Here is a 21,921-nt window from a genome sequence, read left to right on the forward strand (position 1 = left end):
CGCTAGGGCCTGGAGCTCGAACGGAGGGGACGCCGCCAGGACAATCGCCGACGCATATGATATCGTCCGGTATCCCCTTACGATTCTGTTGGCGGTCGTCCTATGCAGCCTCCTCATCAAGAGTAGACTGCGTCAACTTTTCATCAGATCCTCTGTCCACACCGGTGCCCCGTACAGGACCTGAGAACGGATGACTCCCTCATACAGTCGGCGTACTCCGACTTCTGCCCCACCGATATTCGCCCACGACGTTGGCTGTCGTCATCACTTTGGGAACCAGGAACTTGAAGCGCGGCCCGAACGTCCATCGATTGTCGATGGTGAGGCCCAAGTATTTCATCTAAGGTTCTACCTCAACCTCCTCTCCGCTTATGTCCAAACACAGGTCGGGCGAAGGAGTCCCTCTACGTCGGTAGTCATGAAACCATATGGCCTCCGACTTGGCTGGGGACACCTTCAGACCCAGCCTTCATATAGTCCGTATCACGCAAGAGGCGGCAAGCTCTTCGTGGCGCAGCGTCTCGTGCCATCAGCGTCCACCGGACAAGACCAATGTGTCGTCCGCGTAACATGCGTCCGTCGTCCATGCCCTGAGTCTGAGGGCATGGGGCAACAAAGAACCGCGTCTTATCCGATGATCCACAGAATCGGACCCAAAACCGAACTCTGCGGAACCCCACGTTCAACGGGCCACCGCTCTTTACTACAATTAATTTATTTATAATAAATGGATTAAACAGGTTGGTGTCGGTTAAACTAAATAGCTAATTTACAACTCTCGTCACCATGGATCCAGCGCTCTCTCTTACGCAGATCACACTCTCTCGACAACGCTGGCAACACTATCTCCCTGACTTCTTGATTCACACTCTCTGGCTTCTCAACTCACAATCTGACTTCTCAACTAACACTCTGACTGTTAATTCGTCTTTCCCCCTTAGCATCCCTTTGTCTTAGCCCCAACACGCACGCGTTCCGCAACCGCTTGTGACCCGGGTCACGCAGGCCTTTTCCGCGAAACTATTCGATTGAAGGACCGACGATACATTGTTGGGCCTATTTAGGTGAAAGTAAGATTTCAGCGGAGATGCTTCTGTCTACATGGGTTATGTTTCAATGGTGAACTGATCAGCATAGTGTAAATTATTTGAGGCTTTCTATTTCATGCGTTCAGATAATATCGCGCTGAGTATTGCTAATTCTATAGCGCGCTGCAGATTTAACGTTTGAAAATGTTAAGTTTGAACTTCTTTATTGGTCCGGTTATTTTACCTCTGGCATCAGCGGATTTGGATGATCTCCAAAGATTATAGCGATTATTGAAGTACTCGGCCAACAGCAGCGGTTTTGCGATTTGTTCACTGAGTTTTTCTATTTCTTCAAGTTGTAAGCTGTAGCTTATTGTATATATGTTTACATTACAAATATGGATTTTCTGTGGAACCGTAGTTATTGCTACGCTTTTGACCTATTGACACACTTTTTATACGTGTCTGAAACTTGTAATTTTTCGTCATAGCCTTCACACTAGCTTGGTGGATCAATTGATCGGCTAAGAAGCTCGAAAAGCGCAGAAAACTCGAGACGTCACGTCGTTCGAGGAATTGGGACGTGATGCGCGATGATCGGCGTATTATCGAATTAATTCAACCTCGCCAACTTTCCTGTCGATCGCTCTGTTCCCCCAATTTCTTCCAGTTTCTAAACGAGGGCCTGCTTCTATGGAATTAACCGCGCTAATTTCCTGGAAATTTCACCAAGATACCAAACCTTTCTTTTCCTCTCTTCATTCCAGCGAATTAAATTGATTCTTGATCTTATTAATTATCGAATTTTCGTTAAATGGATAAAAGGTAGAAAGGATAAATCGTAATAAAGCAAAGAGGAAATAAATGATAGAGGATTCTGTATCATATCTCCATACTGTTCATCTTCTTTACAATTTTACCTTTTTCATTTAATTTAATAAAATGTATCTAGCGATTAGTTGTTGTCAATTTTATAGATAAATATTAAGAGTGTTGATTGGTTAATGTCGAAAATCATGAAAGTTTAGTACATTACAAGCAAATAAAATTAATGGTACAATAAATAACAAAAAAAAAAAAATAACATAGAAGATATGCTACAAGCAGTAAAATACAAATTAGAAGAATTAGATAAAATGTTAAACTTCCAACTTGAAAAATAAATCGTAAAAGTTTTTTTGAAAAGTCGTTTGGATCTTCCAACACCTAAAGAAATTGCCACAGAACATACAGAGGAAAAGAATCTCTAACAATTTTCATGAAAGGACCTTGTCCCTATTTCACAGATCGTATCGTCAAAAATCAATTCGCGAGTCTTTTCAACATTATTGAACACCCAACTTCAACCGATTTATGTAACAACGATCATTGTCCCATTTTTATGCAAATGACAAGAAGAAATACTTGCGCTTGATGAATTAACCCCTTAACCTACGATTTACGTTCGAGAATTTACGTTTGGTCCGATCATCTACTACGCGCTATGCCCATAATATTTACGCTTGGCCCGATCATCGTACTACGGGCTATGCGCGTAGTTGTAAGTTAAGGGGTTAATAACCGACACTGCAACAAAATCTATTACGAACGAACGAAAAATTCCAACACGCACAAAGGATAAGAAACACGCTTTCAAGGTATGTAAAAAGTGTAATTACAAAAAATGTAAGAAGTGTAATTACAAAAAATTAAAAATTTTTTTTAACAATGTATTATTAGACTAATAATACAGTAATATCGGGAATATATATATTCTCGATTATTATTTATTGATGATTGATGATGATTTATTTGCAATAAATGGATTGTACAGATGTTGATTAAACAGAAGAACGACGGTTGTTTAACGTGAACTAATCACAATAACGTGCTATAACCTAGACAACTCAATAGTTAATTCGCAACTCCCGTCACAATGGATCCAACGCTCTCTCTCACTCTCCACACTCCACACTCTCATCCACCAGATCCACACTCTCACGACAACGCTAGTGTCACGTAAAATTAAGGCTTAGGATTTAAATACAAGAAGGTTGAGCCGTAACTCCACTTTATGTTTCTTTATTAAATAGCACAAGTACAGTTTACCCGAGTGATCGGAGAGATGTTGACTGATGAGAGTTTGTAGTTTCAGTGTCGAGGTGTTTTCGTATTATTACGGAGGAAAGCTCGGCGTGGGTGTGTCCCTTTGAACTAACAATGCGGATTCGTTGTTCACACTTTTCGTTAGGAGAAGCGAGGGTAACGATCCGCGATGCCAATTGGTTATAGCTCACGTTAATAAATGAAGATAGGATGAGGAAGCCTCCTACCAACGTGGCTCGTACGTGACATTGTTTATGTGAAAAACAATTCATTTTCGTTAGCCAAATATTCGGTTTTCCCATTAGGTAACTACCTGCTTTCTCCGTAATTTGTAGGAACGTACAATAAATCTAAGGTCTGTTCAAGGACCATTCATAAACCGACAAAACTTACAGGAATAAACTAAAAGTTTAAGTTTATGGTGGGTCCTTGAGGTTATTGAGGTTAAACACCCAGCAAACCTCACAAAGGACACAAATTAACAAACACGAAGATGGTATCCCACTGGGGGTAGCCACCCACATGATAATCAAACAGCTAAAAAATTCTACCAAATGTCCAAACTGGACAAATTGTGAATGTAAAGAATTAAATAAAAAAAAAAAAGAAACTAGCAACACTATCTCGACAACGTAACTCGCATTCTCTCTGACTTCTCGATTCACACTCTCTGGCTTCTCCACTGACACTGACTGTTCTAGCATCCCTTTATCTTTTCTTAGGCCCACCACGACGTATTTGGCAAATACTCGTGGCCAGGGTCACGTAGGCCTTTTCTACGAAAGTATTCAATTGAAGGACCGACGACGCATTGATGGACTCGACAACGCCTCGGCTCTCACGACATTGTTTATGGTTTACTCGATATCTCTTGGGCCTTTTTATTCACGATACTACATTATATTGTCGCGATCTTACATAAATTTCCACTTCGATGTCACACAATTCATTGCAGTCGTGTTAACGTAAATAAAAAAAATAATGATCTTCGTATTTATTCGAAAACAAGAAACTGCCATTGAACGAACAAAAAACATGTTTAAATGCGTACTTTGTATCTTAAAGGCATCGCATTGTCGATATCAATCATTGGTGACCTTCAATTTTCTTCTAAATATTCATTCCTTTTTGCGATCTTTGTAAAAAGTTGTAAACATTTATAATGGTCGTTTAAGAGAAACGAACGGACAATGTCATAGTCAAAGATAGGGGAGCAAAAAGTCAGCCACAGAGATATCGCAAATAACTTATGATAATCATCAGCAAGACAGGTTGCAGTTTTGCATACCACCAGTGTAACTATATTACAACTCGGGATCTTCCGTCTTTCTTCGTTCGAAGAATTTACCTACGAAAGAAAATAAGTTTTCCTGAAAATATCGATTTTGTAGAGGGGAGGTTAAAATGGAGCACGTATTTAAAACCATGTAAAAGTACAAAATCATTATGCTTACGAATTAGAAACTATTGATTTGTATAAAAATATATGTTTGCTCTGGATATACACAGAAAAATACAAGGAAAGAACACATCCAAACCAGCTGAAGCGAACAAAACTCCCATAGAAAGAAGACTGAAATGGAAATACCCCACTAAACTCACCAAAGAAATAAAATAGTCAATAGAAGATGATATCCCGCTGGGGGTAGCCATCCACATATTATTTAGCAATTAAGTTAGAAAAATTTACCAAATGTCCAGTTGGACAAATTGTAAGGTACAAATTAAATAATAATAAAAAAATATATATATATATATATGTTCCGTTTTACTTCACGTTGAGGTTGAAGTCGCACGAGCAAACGTTACGACGAACATTGGAATGCTCGTGTGACCACAGCTTAAAGTGTACTGTTTTAAATATTAAACATTTAGCAGCGTGAGGTAAAGAATCACTTTGCCGCTATGAATCTTCTAAATGCAAATAATCCGATATAAGGTAGGTATGGTCAAAACGTCAATACAATATAGAGAAACTTCGACACTAGAAATTTTGCCAACTCTGTTAATCAAAAACTAACACGTGATTTTCTTTGGCACTGTGCTATTTAGATAAAAATGAGATTCGGGAATAAGTGTTTCCGTCTACGTAGATTATGTTTTAATGGGCAAATGATCAATATAATGTAAATTATGTAAAGCTCTCCATTTCGTATGTTTAACTAATTTTTTACTGAACATTGTTATGTCTGTTGCACTGAGAGATTTCTTCTGAGAGATTTCTCAGAAGAAGAGATTTCTTCCCTTTCTGAGAGATTGCACTGATCATTTCTCATATTGAAGTGAGTGCATGATTTAATGTTTATGAGTATTAAGTTAAGATTTTTATTTCTGGTTAGCAGCTTGTAGATTGTTTTATCGCTATTTTATTACATTATTATTTATCAGACATGTGAAGCGTTCCACATGGATCGTTGTATGTTCGTTATAATCATCGCCGTCATAAATACAGCAAAAGCGAAAGAGTTCAGGCAGATGTGGAACGCACATCTCGTTATAGTCCTACGCTAATAGCCTGTTATCATTATATCAATGTACTTTACACCAGATTGCTTCCAATTACCAGATTGTTCAAATACCAATCGCTAACATGAGATGTATCAAACCGTGGAAAATCGTGTGTATCGTAAATGGAATTCCAGTTTGCGACAGTCGGTAAGCAAGTTATTGTAATGATCTATTTTTTACGGGTGAACTAGAATTATTGTTTACTCGTTTTTTTAATCGTGTTTTCTAAGAATTCTATTTATCAACGAACAGGAGAACTGCTAGTCTTAGAGACAGTTCGAAACACTCACACATCCCTCGGTTTACTCGTAGCACGGGAATGAGTCTTTTCCATCTTCCAGTGATGTGTAATCATATGTACGCGAGCTTCCGTTTTTCTCCCGAGTCAACCATCTACGTAGAAAATGCTGATTAATGAAGAACAATGTTTACAACTATTCCGTAAATGATTCTACACTAAATTGATTCATCTTTCTAAGTATTATGAGATATTTAATGTAATTACGAATGTTTCTTGAAACATTGAATGCCATTCCTCAACAGAGAATATCGTAACAGAATAAAATGTTTGAAATTTTCGAATACGCGTGTGTATGTGCGCCCGCACACAAAGTAATTACTTCTGTTCACTGGTTTATTAATCGAAAAACTAGTATTCTACAAAATAGAACAAGAATGAATAATCTATTCTGAGAAAGTAAATATACATACATTTACATATTCCTAAGGCTATAAATAGTACTAAATATATTCTATGCTTACGTTAGATGGTAATTAAGAGTGTATCCCATGTAAATGACTTTCGATGAAATTGTAGTAAGGACGCTTATCCCAACGGCGATATTCTAATGATCGAAATAATCGATTTTATAGATCGAGAAAAACTAAACACTAAAGCATTAGAAAACGAAATTACAAGCTCACGTGATCGATAATGTTATTGTAGGAGAAAACCGCCAAATACGAAGAACTGCATTTCATTGTATCATGAAAACTCGTAAATTTCACGGGTTATTTTAATGAGGTAAATTCTTAATTCGCGGTATAAACGGGCTACATACTGATTGTAACTCGCACTACAACTTGAATCGTTAGAGGTATACATTCGAGGTACAAGTAGTAAAATATCCATCTGCTTACCTTGTCTTCGATTTCTACATGATGTTGAACAGTGCTATTGTGCTGCGCACGTGCAATAAAAAAACAAAACTCAAAAGATGAATATTCCTCGTTCGGGGAAGCTTGCAATCTTGTGGGCCTCCTAACCAATGATTGTTCCCGATGACAAATCCTCTGGATGGCACTCCACTGTAACCCAACGCTTAAAAAACACATGATATCTCATTGGTAACAACTCGGGCTGCAATTTGCGATAAGGATCTGGAGCGGCGTGAAAATTAATCGCACCGTTTGAAGCCAACAGCATCAGCTGATCGGCAAAACTATGACGACGGCGATCGTAACTCTTACACGCACCGTACGAAGGAACTAGTTTCTTATGCAACGCATTAAGGAAGTTTCAAGGTCGAGGTTTATACGCGGGCTAGATAAAGTCTTGACCGGTTTGTTACTTTATCGACTTTCACCGTCACGTACTTCACGCGTAAAAAGTAAAAATCTTTTCCTGAAACGATGTACTTCTTCGACGAAAGGGCTTTCATCCTATAACGAACGACCGTTTCTTAGATTTGCATTCGTCTAACTAGATTCTGAGAGGGACATAAAAATTACTCGTGGATGCGTTTTATTTGACGCGAACAAAATCGTATTGTTCACTAATTGTAAAGTAGGCTTCTAAGATCGTTCACATTTTACGTCGTTTTCCCCATTTTTGACGAACATCCGAACTTGTTTGAAATTTCGCCGCCACTCAAACGAAAAATTTTTATTTTATATTTTCGACTTCTTTTTTCGCGTAGAATCACCCCCTTTCCGCTTGTACCACCAGTTACCAACCACCCTGTATAATTACCAGATCTGGTTCGTCTATAGCCCGGTACATCATCCGTGCATGACATGTGCCTAGAAAAGGCTATGAGGCTGAGATTCAAATTGATTTTCAATGGCTTGGTGGACTAAGATAACTAAACACTAGAGAAGATGTAGAGTTTTGCTAGAAGTGAGAATCACTTCAACAAAATAGACAGGAAGAGAAATGGGAGAAAAGGGGAAAGAAAGGAAGAAAGATAGATATGTAATATACTATTCGATATAGTATAATGCTGGACATCTACCTTAAACAACAGACGCTATTTTCTCAATTGTGGTTCCAGAGAACATCATAATAAATAGAAATGTTTCAAGATTGAGGGAGAGAGACAAAGAGACAGACAAAGTGCATATATGGAGAGAGAAATTTCATCAGTTTATTAACTGAGCGGCTTCGAAATATGTATTAGTATATGTTTATTTCATACTTGGCGGATTACTATACAATCGGACGAGTGATATAAACGGCATTTCTACTGTTGCGGACAGAACAATAGCGGCAATGAAACTACAAATAATCACTGTAATGGCAGTATACATCTGAAAAAACATAATATGTTGTTATTACATAGGATTCATATTACTTTGAAATTGTTCGAATGAAACTACCTTATCATACTTACAATATTGGTGAAATAGAGAAAGAAAGAATAATTATCTAACGAATATAACGAAAGAATAATAATACAATTTATGAGATAGACGCCATACGTTAATTTACTGAAAGGGACGAAAATATCCAGCGATAAGATTTTGTTCACGATACCTGCAAACGTAACAGATATACTTGGGTGTAGTTCACAAAACGTTAAATAATTCGCATTACTCAAAGAGTATTTTTACAATAACAAAAATGACATTAACGTATTACTGAGTGACATGAAAAATATCGACTTACCGCCATTATTCGTAGTGCATGCAACTACGAGCCAGGCGATACCTAATGCCCAGCATGTTCTACTGAGGGCCAAATAAAGAACGGAGAGACCTAAGGATATATTCTTGTTCGCGAGTCCGAAGAGAATCGAACAATTACATAATATTGCAAAGGACCAACCAACGATTAAGCTTTTCTGAAACATAAATTTAATCACGCTATTAGAAGATGCAGAAAAATATAGGTCTACGAACAAACAGTATACATTACTTTTGATAAGTGCAATTTGAAATTCCATTTTGTAAGAAGGTGACATGTGGCCATTCCTATGAGGTATGGCGGTATTCTACACCACGGTCGTATATAAAAGTATGTCAGTGTCCTATATTGTTCGTCCAACCTAGGAAAGTGAATATAAGTATATTTACAAATTCCCTATTTTATAAAGAATGCTAAACATTTTGTATGCTTACGTAGGATGATAATTAAGAGTGTACCCCGTGTAAACTAGTGATCCTATCGATGAAACTAGCGCAACAACACCTATACCCACGGCAATATTGTAATGCCTGAAACAGTCGATTTTAGAGCCCAGGTAAAAATGGGTTCTAAGGGATCTAAGAACGAAATTAGAAACTCACGTGATCGATAAAGTTAGAAGAAAGCTTCCAAATACGAAGAATTGCATATCGTTGGGCAGATACCAACTCCATGTGAGACACTGCAAACAGTACTTCTCTCCGAAACGATTCTTTTGGAATAACGCGAACGATGTTTGCAATAGATTATCTGAGAAAGTATACGTACTAGCTCATCCCATCTATAGAAGTTGTTGATGTAAAATATGTTAGTCCACCAATATTTGGAACACTTAGCATTTGGATGCTCAACGGGAAGAAGCGCTGAGACATGATCATGCCAGGTAAAATTCAATATCGCGATTAATATAACGACGAAATATGCAGGTGTAAGCCTTCGAAGTTAATATATTTATTTTATTATCATCGAAATCTCATCGATAGAATTAATCAAGCATTGATACTATACTATACCTTATATATCGTTTGACGATCTTTTGAAAAAATTCGTTCATCCTCTTTGCTATAGGCGGAATTCCCTGATATTTTCGCCGTTCCTTCAGAAATGAATGTGATAACAGAAAACCACTCATAAAGAAAAATGCATCCACCGATAATGTGAAGTTGCTTATGATTTGAAGGAGTAAAGTTTCAGCCATTGTAAATACAAGCCATTTGTTACCTGTATTCATGAGTGAGTGTATTAAAAAAATACATGGTAGATCAGAAATTGGATCGGAGTAGTAACCTTAAAAGATCGTTAAAATTAATTTCTCACTCAAAACATGAAATGCGTAGATCAATATGTGCCCCATAATAATCCATATTATTGTCAACGTTCTCAAGCCGTAGAATACTCGCAGATTATTACCACCCTTTTCTGGTTTAAATATTTCCTCTACATTGGTGAGAAATGAAAAACACAGAAGATGTTGGCTGATAGGATGCTGCTGCCTCGACTCGGGGGGTGCCGGTTTCTCGTAGTTGGGTCCGCATTTCTCATCTATTTCGTTGTTCAATGCTGTTGGAAGTTAGTCGTACGTTTCATAGATTCCCACGAAATAAACTCGAGGCGATAAAAATCAGTAAGATTGGTAACGTGAACGTAGTTTTGTGTTAAGTAATAGTTAATATCAAGTATCAATGTATGTGTAGCTTACCTATCGCGTTGTTACTTTCGGACATAAGCTTTCCCCTTTCGTTATTCAAACTCTTTCGATATACGAAAACGTCGTAAACTGTGGCCGCTATTACGGTAACACACAACGATAGCAAAACTCCTCTGTAATCAGAATTTTAAAGTTCTTACATGGCATTTTATCGAATGCAGATCTTGATCTATGTAATATATATGTGAAGTGACAAAAATTCAAGTCTCAAATTACGAGTTTGAAATGTACATACATGATGAAGATCATTTTCGCAGAGAGTAGCCATTGACGATCATCCACCAAATCGGAGACTTCGATCAGCTTGAGGTATATATTAAAAAGTTTTCCAATGAAAAGTGTCTCATTACGAAATACTTTATCCAGCATAGTGGCAACATCGCCGATGCTGCAGGATGCCGGTAAGCAAAGTCCAAGCGTGATCAAATCCTAAAATGGATGCAGTTTCTCAATTTTCTGATCGTCCGTCGTGACCGTAAAAATTCGCACGTAAATTTCACGAAATATTTTAATATTAATGATATCATCTATCAATATTATTTTAATGCTATAAATTCTTAATTGACCGCACAAACTGGCTACATACTGATTGTAATTCGCATTGCAACTTGAATCGTTAGAGATATACAATCGAGATACTAATTCTAGAATATCCATTTGCTTACTTCGTCTTCTGCTTCTATATGATATTGCACAGTGCTATTGTGCCGCGCACGTGCAATAAAAAAACGAAACTCAAAAGGTGAATACTCTTCATTCGGGTTCCGGTATATGGAATTGTTCTTTCGTATTTTCTCCGATAGAAATACCGTGCGATTTTCAGAGAAAAGCTTGCAACCTAGTCGGTTTCCTAGCCAATGGTTGTTCCCGACGACAAATCCTCCGGATGGTACGCCACTGGTATCCAATGCTTAAAAAACACATGATCTCTCATTGGAAAATGCTCTTGATACAATTGGCGATAAGGATCTTATCCTGTGTTAAAATTAATCGCACCGTTTGAAGCCAACAGCATCAGCTTATCGGAAAAACTATGACGACGACGATCGCAGCTTTTACACGCCGAAGGAACTAGTTTCTTATACAACGTATGAGGAAAGTCGCAAGGTCGGGAGATGGCTCGGTAAAAAATTACGCATCTTTCACAATCACAACGTAGCGTGATGGTACCGTGATCTTCGCGGTTGCACAGGAGTAGAAGAATCTTCGCGGTTGCACAGGAGTTGTTTCTATCGTTTTTGTGTCGAATTTTCCGCGGTATAAGCATGTTCATCGAGAACATGTCACGAAACACAATCGCAAACACGATATACATTTTTTTGAATCACGGTCGGTTATACGTATTTCGTTTGGTTTGCCTCCTTCTTTCTTTTCGCTGTAATTGACTGGTGGTAGCTTCGCGGAACCGAATTCGGCTATATATCTTAAAAGTTCTATTAACCTCTTAGAGCCCAAAGTATCTGGTTATCCACCGCACTCCGAAATTCATCTATCTCCGTCCGACATCTGCTGGAATTTAGAAGATCAACATTTTCCAGAACCGCGTACACTGGAAGTATCTTCCTTGAGGTCATCGGGTCTAGTTCGGTCGCTTGTATTGACACGTGAGTATTAACACGTAAAAGCTTGTTAAAGATAGAAAGGATAACCATGTCCACGAAATTCTTCCGCACTTCATACTTCGAAATGAGATTTACACTTGGATTATTAAAATTGACTATCGAGGAATATCGGCAGCCACGCGAATGTATTTTGTTCTCTTGTTGGTAGTAATGTACGTTGCTGCTCTTCCGGTACTATGTTCGAAAATGCGACTGCGTCGAACGGGTTTCGAATGGCGAATGGAGCTCGAGAGACTCATGGGTTTGCGATAAGATTGAAGCGGGATAATGCGTATTCGTAAAAGAACATATCATTGATAATGTATAACATCGCAATCATTTTAATTGCTAATAAGTTTGTCATGTTACTTCTACCGATCCAATTATGTAATCCGGTATTAGTTTTTTAAAACCCTTGTCTTTGACGTTCGTTACTTTTTACCTTATATTTTAATTTTGAAGCAAGTTTTTTAGGACATCCAGCCAATTAATATCGTTCGATATAATTTTTAATATGCTTATAATTACGAGTTTTGACGCGAAAGCGTGAGCTGGCCTTCATCTTGCAATTTCCATAAAATTATTGCTCACTGCTGCCATTAAAATGCGATTCAATTTTAATATATCGCTTTGAAATGCTCATTGAATGCATCGTGCATTATAAAAACCATCAATCCATTACTTTATTTCGCGCCTGAGATTCTTTTGGACCGCGGTCAAGAAGCTGCAGATTATTTTTCCTGCTCATATATCGTTTTCACATATATGGCGCTGTATTCAAACAAAAAAAGAAAAAAGGAAAAAAAGATTATAATTATAGTAAATTCAATAAATTAATGATTAACGTGCATTTTTTGACCAACTCTATAGAACATTATCTGAACTATAAAATTACAGGCGACAGTATGTTCAAAACCGTTAAATATGAATGTACATTAATGATAAGCAAAATCGGAATTAAACATTTCGCGAATTTAAGTCAGCAGTAGCACAATGTATAATGATAATTCTACATTTAAATTAACTTCCTTTTTCTGTGTGATTCTATCACTGACAGTGAAGGGGATACGTAAGGAATTGTAAGATACAGACCTACTCTCGTTTCCAGCTTATGTCATTTTGCCGATCGAAAATAGGTCAAGCACCTTCGCGATCTATTTTCGTTTAAAAACTTCTATTCTTGGTCGCGGCCTCACGTTTAACGCTTCTTCGCTAGATTTTACGTTCGCTGGTTGCGGCCACTTAACATTCCACTTTCATATGCGTGGCTGGGTAAAGTCTTGACCGGTTTGTTATTCCATCGACAAATAAAGTAACAAATAAAAATCTTTTCCTTCGTCGACGTACTCCTTCGGCGCAAGAGCTTTTACCCGTAACGAACGCTTGTTTCTTAGATTCGTATTCATCGAGCTGGTTCCTCAAACGGACATGAAAAAATGAACCGTGGGTGCGTTTTATTTGATCGACAAGACCGCGCTGTTTCCTAATTGCCAAGAATGCTTTTAGGATCGTTGAAATTCCTCGTCGTCTTTTGCATTTTCGACGAACATCCACAGAGCTTGATTGAAATCTTGTCGACTCGATCTCTGCTCGATTTTTCATCTTTTTTCCTTTGTTTTGCACCCTTGCATCTTGACGATCAAGATGTTAAGATGGCACACCGAAGTGCACATTTTTATAAAATACACACAATACACCTTCCTCCATGATTTATCCAATCAAAATTTCACCTGTTCAATGTCCAAAAGAAAGTAACGATTGTTCCGTTCGAAACGACCAAAACGTAAGAATCTTCCTAAGCAATTTTATGACGCCACCTTCCGTGAGAAAGTTCCTTTTAGCAATGGTGACAACGTTTTTAATTTTCCATGTCTATCGTGTTCTCAATACCCAAGCGTATCATAAACACGGCTTCTTCCGAATAGTAATTTAACTAATCGAAACGCGGCTGCTATGATGGCAGCACATGAAAGTAATGAAACTCCTCTGTAATCAAAACTTTTAAGTTTCTAGTCGATTTTTCATTGGACGCAGATCGCGATATATAGCGTGCATGCCAATTAGTGACAAGAATTCGAACTTTCAATAACGAGCTTAGAATTTCGTAGGGAGAAGCCATTGTTGACCGTCCGTTAAATCAGAGTCTTCGATCAGCCTCAAGTCCGTAAAAAAGATTTCCGACGAAAAGAGTTTTATTATTGAATACACTATCTATCATAGTGACGGAATCGCGTTTGATATACAATGCAAATAAGCAAACTTCAGGCGTCATCAAATCCTGAAAAAAAGCGCAATGTCGCGAACCTCTGATAGTTCGTTGCAATCGTGAAAGGTCGTATATAAATGTCATGAGTTGTTTTAATGAGGTAAATTTGCTGTACAGATCATAATGATTACATATTGATTACAAGTAGTATTGCGACTCGAATAGTTGGATATATGGATTCGAGATGTAATCACTGAAATATCCATGTACCTACTTCGTTTTCTGATTTTATGCGATATTGCACAGCGCTATTGTGCCGCATGCGTCCAATAAAAAGTCGAAACTCAAAGGGCGGATGTTCCTCGTTCCAGTTCCGGTATATCGAATTGTTTTTTCGTACTTTCTGTCAGAGAAATGGCATGCGATTTTTAGAGATCTTGGAGCAAGTCTGACGATCTCCTATAAAATAATGGTGCTCGTTGACAAATCCCTTGGGTGGCTCGCCGCTAGTGTCCAACGCTTCAAAAACACATGATTCTGTAATGGTAGCAGCTGATCTGCAAAAGGGATACACTTGGGCGACAAAGGCCATCATTTCTATGGAGCTCATGCTTCTGTTTCGGCGGTTGATTGGATGAAAAATTATGCATGTGACACAATCGCGACGTAACGCGACGTAATTGCCTCCAGGAAAACTGCCGCGGTTGCAGGTAGAATTATTTTCATGTTTCTTGAGCTTAACTGACTGTTTAATTTGTTGAATCGTGATAGATTGTGCGTATTTCGATTGATTTGCCTCCTTCTTCTTTTCACAATCGTAATCTACTTTCAGTAACTTCGTCGAGCGAAGTTTGTCCAGGTATCTTGAAAGTTCTATTTACCTCTTAGTCCCCAAAGTATCTCCGATGTCAACTCGAATTTAGAAGAATGATGTTTTCCAAATAGTATGTTGATTGTATAATTATTAGCATAACGGATTTCTGTTTTTCATGCAACGTGTCTAACCATCACGCGATAGCAATTCATTCGGAGCATATATCTAAGAAAACGTTGTTCCGTCTTGCCTTGCTTTGTCTGCTCGCTCCTATCACATAGTTCCTTATATCTGTTAATATACATATAATAACATATTTTGATGTATGATGTAGAAGGGGCTTTCAGAGCGTATTTTATACTTGGAAACTATCTTCGTCGATATAATACCATATAGATATGTTTGGTTTCAAGGAGGATACTATTGACTTTGCATGCACGATGTACCCCTGTAATTACCCTTATTTTATTACCTTTAATGTAATGTGGTTTGGCAGGGCTGTAGATTGTTGAGTCGTAGTCTACCTTAGGTCAAATTATGTAGTGTGTTTTTAAGGATCGATACAACTGCTCTCCTTCAGCTGTTGACAAAGACTACGTGGGCCTATATGCATTTAAATATATTAAGCAGATGGTTCGTTCCAGATTTATGGAATAGTTTTAAAATATCAAATCACTTTTTGAACTTTTTCCGGCAAATGTGTCTGCACGTGCGAATGCGGCGAAGAAGAGAAAGTGTCGCTTATAACCCGAAGGACGTACAAAATTTCATGCACGTGTTCTTTATGTTTGTTCCAAAGGACGTACCACTTCGTCACCACATGATGTTGCAGGTTGAAAGGTTAATAGCATGATGGGTAATATCAATTTTCGATTTGTTTTATGGATCCGATAGCAAATATAAATATAAATATTCGGTTACATGAATGATGCAGCGGCGTTAACAGCGATAAATTCTCCGATTTTATAAATTTCGATATCCCAAATTTTCTAATTTCCAGTTTCCGAATTTCCGAACTTCCGAGCTTATTAATTCTCAAAATATCAAACTTTTGAGTTATGAAAATTGCAAATATTCATAAGTCCAAATTTACGAATCTTCGAATTCAGAAAACAAAATTCATCTCTGTTTTCGCAACTTTGATGGAAATCACTCTTTTCCTAAAATTCCTGACATCCACCTTGTTCTTGGCATATTTTCACTTATTTGGATACTTCATCTAACTAACGTACGTATCTCGAACTTCTAATTTCTCATCGTAATAGTCTTCGTACTCAGTCATTGTCGATTTTATTGATTTTTTTTAAGATAAATTTTTACAACTCACAGTTTTTGCCATGATAATATTACATCCATATTACAAAATCATGAAAGGTTTTTCAGTACTTATATAAGTGCTTACGTAAAGAAGAAATAGCTTAGCTTTACCTATAAATTTCATGCATGGCGACGAAAATGATATGTAACTCTAAAAACACATTTTAAAGAAACGATCATACTCACGAACATTACAGCGACGCGAATAGATACCCGGTATCTTTGTAGTTCATCGACTGCGTGTGTCGAATAAGTCGACAGGTGCTCAATGCGTTTGAGTTTAACGCACACTTTCTAATCACGATTTTCGTTTCACTTATACTTTTGTATATTTAAAAAATCTTTATATTTAACAGGTATTTGGAACATTTCCCGTATATTGCTATATGTTTGTTATAATAATCACCATCATAAATACATCTACAACGAACGCGAAGAATTCAGGAAGAATTATGTTGCTTCGCTTCTCTTCGTGCACTATTATACAATCGCATAAACGGCATTTCGATTGTTGCGTATAAGAGAATAGAAGCACTAAAACTACAAACAGCCATTGTAACGAACAGGGTAACCTGGAAAACAGAATTGCTATTTCATAATACAATAGTAATATTACATCGAAATTGTCCAAATGAAATAGTTTCATTATACTTACAATGGTGACGTTATCAGCGTAGAAAGGATAATAACTTGAAGAAAAAGCCGAAAGTATAAGAATAGGATTTAGAAGATAAGCACCATACGTCAATTTACTCAAAACAACAAAAATATCTAGCGATAAGATTTTTTTCACGATACCTGCAAACGTATCAAATATATTTGGGTGTAATTTACAATAAGAAGAATGCCATTAACGCATTACTGAATGACATGAAAAATATCGAATTACCAGCATGGTTCGTAGTGCATACAACTACCAGCCAGGCTATACCCAGTGCCCAGCCCGTTCTACTGAGGGCCAAAGAAAGAATGGCTAAGTTTAAGGACGTGTTATGGTTCACGGGTGTAAATAGAATCGAGCAATTACATAGAATTGCCAAAGTCCAACCAAGGACTAAGAATTTCTAAAAGATTGGATTAATCACGTTATTGATAGATGCACAGAAATGTAACGACAAAACTGATAGAAACAGAATATGTTACTTTTGATAACCGTAATTCGTAGTTGCATTTGTTAAGAAGGTGACATGTAGTCATTCCTATGAGATAAGGGGATATTCTACACCACGGTCGCATATAAAAGTATGTCAGTGTCTTATATTGCTCATCCAACCTAGGAAAGATAATATAAGTATATTTACAAATTCTCTATGTTACAAAGAGTGTTAAACATTTTGTATACTAACGTAGGCTCGTAATTAAGAGTGTACCCCATATAAGCGACTGATCCTATCGATGAAACTAAGCTAAAAACGCCTAAGCCAATGGCAATATTGTAATGCCTGAAACAGTCGATTTTAGTGGCCGGGTAAAACTGGCCAATGAATGACTACAAAACCAAATTTCAAACTCACGTGATCGATAATATTAGGAGAAAATTACCAAATACGAAGAACTGCATATCATTGGGCAAGTACCAACTCCATGTGAGACACTGCAAACAGTATTTCTCTCCGAAACGATTCTTTCGTAGTAACGCGAACGATGTTTAGAATGAATTGCCAAAGAAAGTATACGTACTAGGTCATCCCAATAGTAGAAGTTGTTTATGTAAAGTATATTAGTCCACCAATATTTGGAACACTTAGCACTTAGATGCTCGTAGGGAAGAAGTGCTGAGACATGATCATGCCAGGTGAAATTTAATATCGCTATCAGTATAACGACGAAATATGCAGGTGTAAGCCTACAAAGGTGTAACGATAAAACTGATAGAAACAGAATATGTTACTTCTGATAACCGTAATTCGTAGTTGCATTTGTTAAGAAGGTGACATGTAGTCATTCCTATGAGATAAGGGGATATTCTACACCACGGTCGCATATAAAAGTATGTCAGTGTCTTATATAATAATTACTTGAAGGAACATATTCACTGTTTCTATTATAGATACTATTATATTCTATTATACTCTCTCCATTTTTTGATGTTTCTTGAGAAAAATATACGACGTCAGAAAACCACTCATAAAGAAAAACGTGTCCACCAAGAATGTCGTATTGAATATCATTCGCGCGGGCACTTCATCGATCATCATGTACAAATGCGATTTGTTAGCTGCACACATGATTGATGTCATTAAAAAAGTTGAGCTACCGTATATCAGAAATCGGAATGGGCTATTGAAATTAAAACGCAATTGAAATTCATTTTTACCCATATTATTCAATCCGTACACGATCAGATGTGCCAGTATAATCCATAGCATTCTCAACACTTTTATACCATGGAATATACGCAAATTCTCTACATCCTGTTTTACTTTAAATATTTGCCGTACATTTCTAAGCAACAAAAAACAGAGCAAATATTGGTTCATGCGATTTTGTTCCCTCGACTCTGAAGGTATCGATCCATGAAGGTGTCGATCCATTGTGATCGGTTTTGCGTTCCCCTTGTGTTCCGTTCTCCAATTCTATTCAAAGTTAACCATACGTTACACAGATTCCCGTGAAATAAACTCGTGGCGATCAGAATCATTAACATCTGGAATATCACGTATTATCGTATGTATCGCTTACCTTCCGTACTTCCATCTTGATGCACAATGATTTCCTTTTCGCTGTTTACACGGTTTCGACTGGTGAAAATATCGTATACTGTGGCCGCTGTCACGGTAGTACACAAAAATAGTAAAACTCCTCTGTAATCACAGTTTTAAGGTTTCTACTCGATATTTAGTCTAACGCCGATCGTGATACTTCTATTTATGTCGACTGAGAATTGAAATTTGGACTGTCGATTAGGAGCTTGAAATTTACGTACATGATGGAGATCATTTTCGCAGAGAGTAGCCATTGATAATCATTTACCAAATCAGTGACTTCGATGAGCCTGAAGTGTACAGCAAAAAGTTTGCCGATGAGAAGAGTCTTGTCATGCAATGTTTTATCTAGCATCGTGGCTACATCTCGTTTGGTGCAGGATGCCGGTAAACAAAGTCCAAGCGTAATCAAATCCTTACAAAAACGTTCGTCACAGTCGAGAAACTCCACGTTATAAATCTGATTCATTATGCTAATCATCTACATGAGATATGCACGTGCTTACTTCGTCCGGCATTTCTTGGTGATATTGCATAGTACTATTGTGCCGCATGCGCCCAATAAAAAAACGGAACTTAAAAGGTGGATGCTCCTCGTTTGGGTTGCGATATATCGTATTGTTCTTTCGTTTCCCCTCCGAGACAAACAGCGTGCGATTTTGAGAGAGAATGGTGCAACCCATACGATCTCCTAACCAATAATTGTGCCCGCTTATGAATCCCCCGGGTGGCACGGCACTGGTGTCCAAAGCTTAAAGAATATATGATACTGCGTTGGAAACATCCGATGATACTATTGGCAATAAGGATTTTAAGCGGTAAGGAAGTTGAATGCAGAATTTGCATTTGCAGAATGCAGAAGTTTCGTGTTTAAAGCCAGAAAATTCAGCTCGTTAGGATAAGAAAAATAGCTACGACTATGACCGTCGCTTTTCCGCACTTCAAACGAAGGAAGTAGTTTCTTGCGTAAGGTGCGAAGAAAGTCTCAGGGAAGAGGTCCAACTCGACTTAAAATTATGCAGTTGATACAATCGCGACATAATTGTCGCTAGAAGAATTCTGGCGGTTGCATAAGAATTGCTTTTACTGTTATTAATTTTTCACGGTGTAAATGCGTTTTAAATGCAAACAAGAGATGCGACAAACACAGCCGCAAGCACGGTGTATAGTTATTCGAATTCTATATCCGTTTATGTTTGTACGTTGGTATGTTATGGTTATACGATTATGTGTTATATATTTAATGCGATTTGTTTTATCCTTCCTTTTGTACGCAATTGGCCGGCAGTAGAAATTCATTCACACTACCTTACAAGTTCTGTTTACCTCTTAGACCCCAAAATATCTGGTTGTCAACAGCATTACGAAATTCATCAACCTCCGTCCGACATCTGCTGGAATTCAGAAGATCCACATTTTTCAAAACCGCGTACGCTGGAAGTACCTGCCTCATGGTCACTAGGTCCAGCGTGGTCGCTTGGGTCGACACGTAAATCGTTGTTAATGATAAAAGGGATAGCCATATCCACGAAGTAACTTTTCCGTTCTGCATGCTCTGGAATAGGATTTGCACTCGGATTATTCAAATTCTCTGTTGAAAAAAATGGTCAACCATACAAATGACCATTATTCTTTCTTATACGATGAACTACATTGTAGCACTTTCGATACTATGGTCGATAATATGAATGAAATGTTCAGTACATCTATGGGGTACCAACATTTTCTAGGACGCTGGACGCTGACAATCATTGTAAATATTTCATCTTCTTGATTATCGCCCAGTTACGGAACCCCAATTAGATTATTGCAGTACTGTTGTCGGCACGTGGCTTACCGAACGAGAAACTCCACGTTATAAATCTGATTCATTATGCTAATCATCTACATGAGATATGCACGTGCTTACTTCGTCCGGCATTTCTTGGTGATATTGCATAGTACTATTGTGCCGCATGCGCCCAATAAAAAAACGGAACTTAAAAGGTGGATGCTCCTCGTTTGGGTTGCGATATATCGTATTGTTCTTTCGTTTCCCCTCCGAGACAAACAGCGTGCGATTTTGAGAGAGAATGGTGCAACCTATACGATCTCCTGACCAATAATTGTGCCCGCTTATAAATCCCCCGGGTGGCACGCCACTGGTGTCCAAAGCTTAAAGAATATATGATACTGCGTTGGAAACATCCGATGATACTATTGGCAATAAGGATTTTAAGCGGTAAGGAAGTTGAATGCAGAATTTGCATTTGCAGAATGCAGAAGTTTCGTGTTTAAAGCCAGAAAATTCAGCTCGTTAGGATAAGAAAAATAGCTACGACTATGACCGTCGCTTTTCCGCACTTCAAACGAAGGAAGTAGTTTCTTGCGTAAGGTGCGAAGAAAGTCTCAGGGAAGAGGTCCAACTCGACTTAAAATTATGCAGTTGATACAATCGCGACATAATTGTCGCTAGAAGAATTCTGGCGGTTGCATAAGAATTGCTTTTACTGTTATTAATTTTTCACGGTGTAAATGCGTTTTAAATGCAAACAAGAGATGCGACAAACACAGCCGCAAGCACGGTGTATAGTTATTCGAATTCTATATCCGTTTATGTTTGTACGTTGGTATGTTATGGTTATACGATTATGTGTTATATATTTAATGCGATTTGTTTTATCCTTCCTTTTGTACGCAATTGGCCGGCAGTAGAAATTCATTCACACTACCTTACAAGTTCTGTTTACCTCTTAGACCCCAAAATATCTGGTTGTCAACAGCATTACAAAATTCATCAATCTCCGTCCGACATTTACTGGAATTTAGAAGATCCACATTTTCCAAAACCGCGTACGCGGGAAGTACCTGCCTCATAGTCACTGGGTCTAGCGCGGTCGCTTGAGTCGACACGTAAATTACTGTTAATGATAAAAGGGATAGCCATATCCACGAAGAAACTTTTCCGTACTGCATGCTCTGGAATAGGATTTGCACTTGGATTATTCAAATTCTCTATTGAAAAAAATGGTCAACCATACAAATGACCATTATTCTTTCTTATA

At 37.8% G+C, this 21,921-nt stretch overlaps 1 protein-coding gene and 1 pseudogene across 1 annotated transcript; both read right to left on the reverse strand.

Moving 5' to 3' along the window:
- Positions 1-8,010: 8,010 nt before the first annotated feature.
- Positions 8,011-12,144, reverse strand: LOC100742963 (nose resistant to fluoxetine protein 6). The gene is given in 14 exon segments (XM_003494495.3): positions 8,011-8,150; positions 8,234-8,376; positions 8,509-8,683; positions 8,758-8,887; positions 8,961-9,056; positions 9,129-9,208; positions 9,295-9,460; positions 9,540-9,747; positions 9,844-10,086; positions 10,226-10,347; positions 10,470-10,663; positions 10,900-11,144; positions 11,676-11,838; positions 11,841-12,144. Coding segments are annotated over 14 exon segments (2,160 nt in total). The 5' UTR covers positions 11,913-12,144; the 3' UTR covers positions 8,011-8,027.
- A 4,025-nt stretch (positions 12,145-16,169) lies between these two features.
- On the reverse strand, positions 16,170-21,843 carry LOC100743085 (annotated as a pseudogene).
- Between the last annotated feature and the right edge of the window lie 78 nt (positions 21,844-21,921).

The sequence above is a fragment of the Bombus impatiens genome, unplaced genomic scaffold (assembly GCF_000188095.3).
Source record: "Bombus impatiens unplaced genomic scaffold, BIMP_2.2 scf_2296, whole genome shotgun sequence".
Taxonomy (NCBI): domain Eukaryota; kingdom Metazoa; phylum Arthropoda; class Insecta; order Hymenoptera; family Apidae; genus Bombus; species Bombus impatiens.